Source organism: Hippichthys cyanospilos, chromosome 10 (genome assembly GCF_059441005.1).
Source record: "Hippichthys cyanospilos isolate Australia breed blue-spotted pipefish chromosome 10, RoL_Hcya_1.0, whole genome shotgun sequence".
In the NCBI taxonomy this organism is placed as follows: domain Eukaryota; kingdom Metazoa; phylum Chordata; class Actinopteri; order Syngnathiformes; family Syngnathidae; genus Hippichthys; species Hippichthys cyanospilos.
Genome location: NC_142378.1, coordinates 6,177,976 through 6,189,352, shown reverse-complemented (window position 1 = coordinate 6,189,352; position 11,377 = coordinate 6,177,976). Strand labels below are relative to the sequence as shown.

At 46.3% G+C, this 11,377-nt stretch overlaps 1 protein-coding gene across 2 annotated transcripts; it reads left to right on the top strand.

The window, feature by feature from the left end:
• Positions 1-6,108: 6,108 nt before the first annotated feature.
• On the top strand, positions 6,109-10,801 carry serpinb1 (serpin peptidase inhibitor, clade B (ovalbumin), member 1). Of its 2 annotated transcripts, none has more exons than XM_088425578.1 (7): positions 6,109-6,301; positions 8,228-8,403; positions 8,481-8,618; positions 9,270-9,387; positions 9,479-9,621; positions 10,058-10,219; positions 10,357-10,801. In XM_088425578.1, exons 2-7 carry the CDS (start codon positions 8,236-8,238, stop codon positions 10,762-10,764), a joined length of 1,137 nt encoding a protein of 378 aa, XP_088281704.1. In that variant the 5' UTR covers positions 6,109-6,301; positions 8,228-8,235; the 3' UTR covers positions 10,765-10,801. The 2 variants fall into 2 exon arrangements, with proteins under 2 accessions (XP_088281704.1, XP_088281703.1); XM_088425577.1 differs by lacking the exon at positions 6,109-6,301 and adding an exon at positions 6,327-6,540.
• Positions 10,802-11,377: the final 576 nt, after the last annotated feature.

Here is an 11,377-nt window from a genome sequence, read left to right as displayed (position 1 = left end):
CAAAATGTTCCAAAAGAAGAAATGGTCTACCAAATAAAAATGGGGTTGTTTTCTTGGTGTCTTAGTTAGGGTTAACCCTAACCCTAGGGTTAACCCTAACCCTAAACCCAAACCCTAACCCTGACTCAGAAGAAATAAGCCGGAAAGCAACCCGATTTTGGTTAGGTCTCTTATTCGAAGATTCATCTAGCCCACAAAACAAGCCAGTTAAAGGTTGTCTTATGAGTAAGGCTTGACAATTGGATTTGTGCTTGTTTTATTATTCTGACCCAACATTTTGGGTCAAATACTGTATATGAGCCAAAAGGGTGACTACATTTGAGCGGTTTCTGGTTTAAGAGGGGGAAATGTAGAGGGCATTCTCAATTGTTGTGCTTTATGTTCCACCTTATTGAGAGTGACGCTTCCCCACGTGGCCTCCGGCGTCCCAGCTGCCTGGGCTTTAGGGATCAAGACTTTTATTTGCGCTGGAATTTGCCAAGAGTGTGTCAACCCGTTCGGGGACACATGTCCTGAGGGCCAAAGGCAAAGGAAATTCAACGTGGAAAAATTAGCACTGGGGCAAAGGAAATCCAACATGGAAAATTAGCATTGGGGCAAACGCAAGCGTGCGTCTGCCTCCGCTTTTGCTACGCAACCGCCGGCGCCAACATAATCTCGCACTCGCCAAAGGAAGAAATAAAAAATGTTGATAAGGGAGCCGCTCTCTTGCAGTCAACTATAACATTGGCGACATTCCCAAAGAAGATAGCCGCCATTCTATTCTGGGTTAGCCCAGGCTTTATTATCCCTACTCACGGAAATTGCATACAGTGCCGCGCGCGTGCGCTAAAAGTACCTTATTGTTGGAAAAGCAAGGAAAGGATTTATAGATGATCACAGCGGAATATTGGTGGCTATTCTTTCATTACTTTTTTATGTTTGTTCAAAAAGAGGTCAAGCTAACGGTAGCAACAAGCGTTCAAGCTACGTACGACGGCAGAAAAAACAATCTTCCCAAATACTGTATGGACGTCAAAGCCTTGCTCCACCTTTAATTATTAATTGCTCGATTGTGGAATGAAGTCTGCTCGTGAAGTCAATAAGAATTTCTTTGAATCCTGAAATGGATCAAGGCAGCGCAACGGCTGACGTGACTCGACGTTCTCCCGAAAATGAGCTCAAATGCTAATTGTGCTAATTAAGGATTCTTTATAAATAAAAGACCTAATTATGCTGATACTGTGCGCTAATAATTAGCTCGTTGCTTTGTATACAGCAGCGTTGACCTTGTTTTCCTTTCGTGGTCTTTATTCTCGATGATTCTTTGTTCTCTGAGTGCTTCCCTCGCATTTTGCACCTTAGCCACCGTGCCTTGTTGTGATACAACCGAGTGAAAGGATGCATTTTTTTTCATAATTCATTTAACAGCATTTTCAGTTGGGTATCCAAATAGCAGAATATTCTATGGCTCGGAACGGTCCGCAAGAAAGGAAATAGTACTTATCTCAAAGAAAGAATCAGTCACATTGCTCACTCCAAGTCAAAAAGCGCATGAATATTACGGCCAACGGTGCACGATACAGGACGTTTCGAAGGAGAATGCGAAAATGTTTGCTGCCTGGCGTTTCCAAGCGACCATCTTGGGTTGGGCTTTATCAGTATAGGAACTTGGAACATGGTCAGATAATCCCGATATTTGCCGCCGGGCCAAAGAGCGTTTGGTGCTTTTCTCCTCACGTGAACCGCGGCGGCGACGACGCTCCCGGCCCACGTGTCGCCCTCCCTTGACACGGGGTTCCGTCCAAGCGGTGTTGGGTTGGTGTCGGGGACACGCTCAACTCGAGCTGTTATGGGACACCCAGAATAGCTTTGGACGCAACCGAGCGTCCGCTTAGGGCCCTTCGTCACCCGCCCAAAGCCGATGAGTGCCAGAAACGGAGATGGGCCGCAGCACCACCGAGTTCTCGGCGCTCACTTCAAGGAGCCGCCGAAAGCACACTCACTGAAGTATCGCTGTGCGGGCGGATCGTTGGACCGTGCTGCGGTCAATTTGCTTTTCATATTTTATTCACGTAGAGCAAATACTGACGCCGAACCTTTACTCATAATCATTAAAAAATAAAGAATGATTCAATACCTGTGATGGCCCAGCCAGTAGCAACTCATCAAAAGAGGGCGCTAAAGATGGCGCGGGGGGGGGGGGGGGGGGGGGGGCGCTAATATTATTAGAAAAATTTTGTCTGTGTCTCATAAACACCCTGCAACATTTGAATGTCGCAAGGTGTTTACGAGACATCTGTCGGCGTCCTCAGAGCGAGGAGATGATCGTGAAGTACAAGAGCTTCCTGGGAGATCTGCATGGTACGTACGCTGACATCCTCTCTGCAATGGACCCTCCAGCAGACTGATTTAGATGACGCGTTGGCCAAGCTGGAGTACATCCGGTTAGGAGCAGAACATGTTCGCTCAGGGATCTGGGAGAAGGAGGGGGAAGTGAGAAGCAGCTTGCTCAAGTGGTATTGTTGGATCAAAAGGAGAATCTAATCAACGAGTTAAGAGGGAAGCTCGGAAAACCGGCCTGCGAGAGTCGAAGTAAGCGAGAGCGCGCCGGTGGTCTTGGACCCGCCGTATTGAGCGCCAACTCGTATTTCGCTTTGTACCCAGCAAGCGCGCTTTTATCCTGGCGCCGCACCCGAAGTCTTTCAAATCCCACGCACGTGAATTGAGTCCGCTAGCTCTTCATCGGGACAATTCAAATGAAAACAAAGCGGGACTTTTGTCACCAACAGAATGAGCGATGGCGCTCTGCACGCCGGACGTTTTCGCCTTAGGCGTTAAACGGCTGATTCTTGTCTGTCCTCGTCAGAGTTGGCCCCCGTGGCGTCATCCCCGGGCACGACTGGCGCAGAAGTTTAGAAAGAAAAACAGATTTCCGGGAAAATGCGAAAGAAATCTGACATGTTGAAGAAAGCGGTTCAGATATCACTGTCACCAAAAGAAATCTGCATTTCAAAGCACGAGATGGAGTTGAAGAAAGCGGTTGAAATGTTAGGGTTAGGGTTAGGAGTTAGGGTTACCAAAGTAAATCTGCATCTCAAAGTCTGACCGCTTTCTTCTTAGCTATGACGCAGGCAAACACAATGATGGAAGAGGTTTTTCGTGACAGCGATGAGGTCAACGTTGTTTTCCAGTCAAATACTTTAGTCAAATATTTTTTGCCTTTGTGCATTCAAATCAGATTACGCAGCCCATCCTAAAAGTTTCAACGAGTCAAACGAAGAGTATTTTTCATTCGCACGCTGCCGAGTTTGCATTTTTTTGTTCCAAGATGTTCTCGAGATGCTTTGTTTCCAATTCTACGCTTCTCTTAAGCAGCGGTGGGCATGTTGCATCTTTTTTCGCTCCGTCAGCACATTTCCTAAAGCAGGAGAAATCTTCCCAAAAAAAAAATGTCACGGCCTCACCTACCATTTTGGATTATATTTCCTCTTAAAAACCAATGAAATCAATCTGGTTTGATTTTCATAGATTGGGTTTCATAAATTGGTTGTTTCAGAACTGTCACAAATGACATCGCCCTGTTTACTCTCAAGCCAGCTGCCAGCTATGGCCGCGCACGCATGCACCCCCCCCCCCCCCCCCCCTTCCCCCCAACACACACGCACAAAACAGGGGAGCTGAAATAATTCATCGATTAACTGAAAACCAATCGATTACCAGATTCATCTATCGCCATATCTGCTCATCGATGACAGCGTTTCCTCGATAAAAGGCATCTTTTACCACCTTGCTATAGAAGGAGAGGCAGAATGAAAAAAAGGAGTAGAACAAGAAGGAGGAGAAGGAGGAGAAAGAGAAGAAAAAATGAAAGGAAGAAAAGAAAAAGCAGAAAAAGAAAAGAAGGAAGAAAAAGGAGCCATATACTGCGGAAGGCAGACGGGGCGGCGAGCCAAACGCTGAATGGGGAAATAGCTCACATTTTGGGTTATTCACCTGTTGGGGTCTTATGCTTTTTATCTGTTGGGTATGTTTTTTCCATTTTATCACGGCCTTCGTGGCTGTGAAACAATTTATTACTTATTGACTGATTATTAGTGGGTTATTTCCATTATTTTATTTATTTGGTTCGTCATATAGCCCACAATGTTCCAAAATAAGCAATGGCCTACCAAATAAAAATCGGGTTGTTGTGTCGGTTACTTCTTTCTGTCCAATCAAAAGGAAGAACCCAGAAAGCAAGCCGATTCTGGTTAGGTCTCTTATTTGAGCTTTATATAGCCCACAAAACAAGCCAGTTAAAGTTTGTTTATGAGTGTGGCTTAACATTTGGATTCGGGCTTGTTTTGTTCTTATGAGCCAACATTTCGTTCAAATACTGCATATGAGCCAAAAGGGGGACTACATTTGGGCGGTTTCTGTTTTAAATATAGAGGGCAGCCATGATTGTTGTGCTTTTTGTTCCATCGGAGGAGCTTATTGATGGCGCTTCCCCGCGTGGCCTCCGGCGTCCCAGCTTGCCCGGGCTTTAGGGATCAAGCCTTTTATTTGCGCTGGAATTTGCCCACCCCTTTCCCAGAGTGCGTCAACCCGTTCGGGCGGGGACACGTGTCCGAAGGGCCGAAAGCAAAGGAAATTCAACGTGGAAAATTAGCGTCGGGGCAAACGCAAGCGTTTGGTGCCAAAGCAGTCGCTGGCGCCAAAGGAAAAAAAAATAAGGGAGCCGCTCTCTTGCTGTCAACTATAACATTGGCGACATTCCCAAAGACGAGAGTTGCCGTTGTATTCTGGGTTAGCACAGGCTTTATGATCCCGACTCCCAGAAATTGTATACAGCGCCGCGCGTGCGTGCTAAAAGTACCTTATTGTCATGTATACGATTTATAGATGATTACAGTGGAATACCGTTGGCTATTCTTTCGATACTTTTTTGTGTACGGTCAGAAAGAGGTCAAGCTAACGGTAGCGACGTGCGTTAACGCTATGTACGACAGCGTTTTCACCTTCCCAAATACTGCATGGATGTCAATACCTCGCTACAGCTTTAATTATTAATCGCTCGATTACGGAACGTTGTCTGCTCGGGAAGCGAACCCGATACGAATTTCTTTGAATCTTTAATTGGATCGCGGCAGCGTAACGGCCGACGCGACTCAACGTCGACGTTCTCCCAAAGTTGAGCTCAAATGCTAGCTATGCTTATTAAGGATGCTTAAAAAAGAAAAAGACTGAATCGTGCTGATATTGTCCGCTAATAATTAGCTTGTTACTTTGTATGCAGCAGTGTTGACCTTGTTTTCCTTTCGTTATCTTGTAAATGATTCTTTTTTTTTTCCTGAGTGCTTCCCTCGCATTCATCAATAAACCTAAGAAGGTTATTAGATGAATGTGATTTTTGTCTTCAATATCGTTTTTGGAGTAGGTTTTGGAAAGCTTTGAAGGCAAAGATTTTGCGCAGCAGGCTACATGATGCCGGTTATGCAAGAGATGCCGGAGGTCCAAAGGTTACCATAAATTAGACACGTTTATGTCTGTTGCCAAGGCGGCATTGACGAGGGAGACGCCCGTAAATCACACAGAACACACCAATCCAAACAAAAGTTGGCTGAAAAGAAAAACCTGCTCTCTCTGCAAAAGCTGCTAAGCTAGCTAACTCAAAACCTATCAAGGTTTCACATTTTACATCCATAACTAAAAACATTTTATGAATGTCTCTGACCTTTCAACTTTTTCTTCAAATGACTTAAGGGACACAGTTGCTGTTCCCACTGAGCACTTTGGAACAAAACAGGGTTGCTCAAATGCCTTGTTTTAGCTAGCAAAAATCACCGCTGTGGATTTGGCGTCCTCGTGTTCCTACGGAGGAAAATAGTCTGCTGCGGTTGAAAAAAAAACTGTCAAAAAATGACACGTTTTTATCACCACGGTATAAGGCTCATGGTCAATGAATGACGGTCAAGGAAAGCACTGAAATGCTGCAAGATGAATATGAAGGATTTTGCCCTACCCCCCCCACTTCGGCTTATGTATTTTGTGTTTTTGATCACAGCGGCGTCGCCGGATGAGAAAACAAGCCGCCCGTCGACTTTGTTCCTCTCCACTATAATGGCTCGCGCCAGTGTGACTTATGGCCCAGTCACGCGTCGCACCCACCCTCAACGGCGCACTTTGTATAGGAGTAAGCCGCGCCGCGAGCGCTCCCTCGGATTGGTCGGCTCGCCTCCGGACACGGCGGCTCCCGTTTTGCCGGAGCTTTCTTTGCTTTGACGCGCTCCGCCCGTGCCAACAAAGCAGTCGCCATTGGACGCAAGCGGACAAACAGGTAACGCCGAGTCAAAATGGATTCGGATCCAGGTTGATCGTTCCGCGTTCGGAAGAGCGGAAATTCTGCTCGTGCGATGGCCTACTTGATTCGCGTCAAAGCTGTTTTGTTCCAAAGCGGGCTTTTGAATCGACATAAGGAGTTACACCAAATTTGAACCGAAATTGAGTTCATTTGAAACACTTGCAGTAGAAAACTGAAACGTGTTTCACACCGGCACATACAGTAAATGAACTTAGGTGAGTAACCATACCAAGAATGAGCATTGGGCAGATAATCCCGGAGCAGTTTTGCCATCGCAAAATAATGTGCTGAAATGACAAATTAGAAGAATAGAAAAGTGCCGTTGGTTTTGTGAAATCTCAGGGAAAAATGCTTTATTAGAATATATAAGTCTTTAAAATGCGATGTTGATATTTGGTTGCGACTCAGGAGTTGAATACTCGTCATAGTGTAGGGCAGGAAAAATGTAATCAAACAAAAACGTTGACAATCTAAAACCTGAATTTTGTGCAAAATTAATCACGTAGGGCTACAACTAACAAATATTTTGAATAATCTGTTGATTGATGGACGGTTAAACATGTTTTGATTGTCATCTCTTTGTCACGGTCGTGACTCGGGCAGGTTGATTGTGAACCTAAGACTTGGGGGGGCAGAACCAGCAGGAGGGCGTCGCCGAAAATACAAAGTAACAAAGTAAAGTGCTGACCAACTGGCAGACTGGAGGCAAGGAGAAAAAGTAGCAAATAAAACACTTAGGCAAAGGCGTTAGGAATCGTGGGAACGAGGAACAAGGAACTGGCATGTACACATAAGGCTGCAGATGCAATAATCAGGCGACGCCCCCCAGCTCTGACCGCACCTAAATAGTCTCCTGATTGGAATGAGGAGCAGGTATGCGGCCAGTGGTTCTGCTCCCCAATCTGCAAACAGGACAACACATTAGGGACACAGGATGTGACACTCTTTATGGAAAATAGAAATTACAGTTTCGGCTACTGGTTTAGTCCAGTTGGTTTCATTGCATAACTTAATGTCATGTAATGTATTATAGTATAATATATCCATCCATTTCTGTCACCGCTTCTCCTTAGAAGGGTCGCAGGCTTGCTGGCGCCTATCCCAGCTGGCTTGGATCAGTCAGCGAAGGACACCCTCAACTGGTTGCCAGCCATTCGCAGATAATATAAAATTATGTAGAACCTACAGAACTGGGGTAAATAAGTCAACAGCCCGTGAGTCCACGGACATAAAGAAAAAGCGATAGACAAGTCTGACTCGTTAAGTAGCATGCAGGACAAGACTAGTTAAGTAGCATGCAGGACAAGCACACCACGATTAAGAACAGATGACAACGCAACACATGCATCCGCGATACAAGGAAGCCAAAGGCTAAGGTCAGATGATCTCAGTCAGTCATGATAAAACATCAGATTTATCAATACATTTCCAATTTTGAATGGCAGTAAATGAGCCCGACATAGGCTAAATTTGAAACCTCTTCGCCTTCCGTTTTCAAGCATTTAGAAGGGACAGCAATGTTGCAAATTGAAAGCCATCATGTTTTGATAATCTGTGCAATACTGAAGCCTCTTAGTGTTTTTTTTTCTTTGCTATCATGCATCAAAAACATTTAAAGCACGAGGGGTCAAAATTTCCTACAGGGATCAAGAGGGTTAGGGTTAGGGTTAGCATTAAGGTTAGGGGTTCTATTAATCCAGCAGCATTTATGTTATGGAGACCCTTCTGTCATATTGATGTCACCACAATCCCAACTCTCTCGTCGTGAAACTTGCGCTGCGGAAAGCGAGCATATCGGATATTTTCACTTTGAGAATAATGACTAACTCATCTGATGAGTTGTGGATTCATGCTGATGTCAAAGTCGATTGACGAGCGCATTTGGTCTCTTGGTCGTCGTAGCATCAAGAATGGCCGCCCTCAGCATCTCCAACACCACATTTGCCCTTGAGCTCCTGCGCACCTTGAGTCTAAGCGACCCCGGCGGAAACATCTTCGTCTCCCCGTTCAGCATCAGCTCGGCGTTAGCCATGGTCTACCTGGGAGCCAAAGGAGACACGGCCACGCAGATGGCACAGGTCAGGAATCGCCAGCGTCGAAGTGCGGCTCCTCCAAGTCCGTCCTCCGTGTTCCGTCTCGCCAACCCCCTCCTCAGGCGCTGTCGTTCGGATCGGGAGAACGCATCCACGCGGACTTCCAAAGTCTCAACGCGGACATCCATTCGTCCTCGGCGTCGTACGTCCTGAAACTGGCCAATCGTCTTTACGGGGAAACCACTTCCAATTTCCTAACTGTGAGTTTTCCATGTCTGTCTGTCCCCGGCCAATAATTGAACACAAAAACAAGAAAAAAAGTAGGAAGTTGAGCGATTTAAGTAAAAAAAAAAAAAAACTGCCAATGGCATAAAGCACAGGTGTGGAGGGTTGGTATCCTTCATGCGTTCTTACCTTCTCTCTCAAAGACGCCCCATTCAAATGGTCATTTTCGAGCTCCTGCAGACCTTACTAACAGGGTCATCGTTCGAATCAGGCGCGTTTATGACAGAAGCGTCAAAAGCGTGCAAACATGTCCTCCAGGACTGGAGTCTGGAGTCAACATGCATCCATTCATAGCCCCTAATCAGCACAGTCTCGAAGGGTGAAAAGGAAATCATGCAGAACATCACAAATCCACGGCGACAAAGCTCCCATAAGAAGGAGGAGAAACTCCATTAGCCTATCTGGGGAAAATAAGAAAGCTTCAGAAGGGAGCGCAGGTGGGAGGAGCCCCCTTCCAAGCTTGACAGGATGCACTAGATGCTCAGTGCTAAAAATAACATAATAAGATGTCACGGTTCCAGGAAGTACCATCGGGTCAGACCCTCCGCACAGTCGGGCCCGGTGGGTCCATCCTAACTAGGCGCTCGGTATACACGCTGATTTTCAGAGGTGTTGTTTGTATGCAGCAATTCATCGAAGCCACACAGAAGTACTACAAAGCAGATTTGAAGACCGTGGATTTCATCGGGGCTCCGGAGGCTGCCAGGGCCCAAATCAACAGCTGGGTGGAGCAACAGACCGAGCGTAAGACCCGGGAAGCGTAAGACCCGGGAAGCGGAACCCGCTCGTAAAAGCTAAATGCGCACCTTGCCTCGCATCCTGCATTTCTTCTCAGATAAGATCCGGGATCTTCTGAAGCCGGGAACGGTCAGCGCAATGACCAGGTTGGCGCTGGTCAATGCCATCTACTTCAAAGGCAACTGGGAGCAGTGCTTCGAAGCCGCAAACACCAAGAAGATGCCCTTCAAAGTCAACAAGGTCAAAAGTCATAAGTCATTTGGCTTTGAATGAGGGGGGGTACAAACCCGACTGGCCTCTGGCCAATTGCGTGCGCGTAAAAACTCTCATTAGCACGTATTTACAGACTTGGATCACAGAATTTTCCGCACCATAAGGCGCACCAGATTATACAGAAAGGCGCACCTTCAATGAACGGTCTACAGTATATATAGGGCGCACTGCATTATAAGGCGTATAGAATAGAAGCTACAGTAGTGGCTGGGCGTCGCGCCCGATATGAGAACTTTTAAAATAGGCCAATCATTGGAGGCGCGCCTCATAATCCGCTTCCTCCTTCCTCACTGTGAGGTTAATAGAAAAGCAGGAACAGAAACTCCAAAAAGTGGACTTTTCATAGGATGGTCTTGTTGGAACCTAGCAGGAAGTTGCTGAAATGGATCGCTGTCTTTGGTAGGAGGCAAGCGCCATGGTGGATATGATGTATTTGATGAAGAAACTGCCTTACAACTACATCCCCGAAGCGGGCGTGCAAATCCTGGAGCTGCCCTACGTCGACGATGAGCTCAGCATGGTCATCCTGCTTCCCGAGGAGCCCGCTGATGACGCCCTGCTAAAGGTGCGCACGCAAGCTGACTGCGATTTCCTTCAATATCCAAAATCTTATCTGTCACATGCCGCACAAGTAAAGCAAGATGGCGGTTTCATCATTTTCACTACAAAGAAAGCTACCGTTTATGTGTTGTGTCGTCGTAGCTGGAGAAGGAGCTTACCCAGGCAAAGCTGGACGAGTGGACCGGCAGAGACGCCATGGACCTCCACTCGGAAATCCACGTCCACCTGCCAAAGTTCCGACTGGAGGAAGAGTACGAGCTGAGCGAGGCGCTGGCCAAAATGGGGATGGCGGACGTGTTTTGCGCCGCCAAGGCCGACCTTTCCGGCATGAACGGCGAGGGGGGACTTTCTCTGTCCGCCGTGGCCCACAAGGCCTTCGTGGAGGTCAACGAGGAGGGCACCGAGGCGGCGGCGGCCACCGCCGGCATGGCCTCTTTCTGCATGATGAGGGAGGAACACTTCACGGCCGACCATCCTTTCCTTTTCTACATCAGGCACAACAAGTCCAACTCCATCCTGTTCCTCGGAAGGTTCTCCTCTCCTCAATAGAGACGGGTCCAAGCGAATAAATCACATGAGAAACGCATTGAACGCTGTGCTTCTTTCGACTCCGACTTTTTTTTCCCCCGGCAGCCAAGAGCACGTCAACTACTACCCTAACGCTGGTTTTTGATTTTTCCACAAGAGTAAATATATTTTCTTAACATTTGGAATTGTTTTATTTCACTTAAAAAGGGGGCAAAATTGCTTCCCAAAAGCTGTACGTTCGATCTGTACGTTTCATCAATCACTTTTTTTTTTCAAATATGACATTCGTACTTGACCCTTAAACCCTAACTTTAAAAAAAATAATGTCCTACCTATTTCTCTTCCTCTTGTTCCGGTGAAGCTGCTTGGTTGCTTGCGTCTCTCCTTCGGTGCAAATATCCATCAAACACTTAACTGAGTGTACCAGCAGAGGGCGCTCAGTGTACTGCGTATCAAAAGCACAGACGGAGGATTTTTTAACAGATAAAAATAACTTTCCAGAAATAACTTTGGAAGTTAAAACGTTCCAAATCACAGTTTTCCCCGTTTGCTCCGCAATTTTTAATGCTATTTTGTAGGCCTTCCAAAAATAAATGACCTCTTTTTTTTTTTTTTAATTGTATGAAGAATTAAA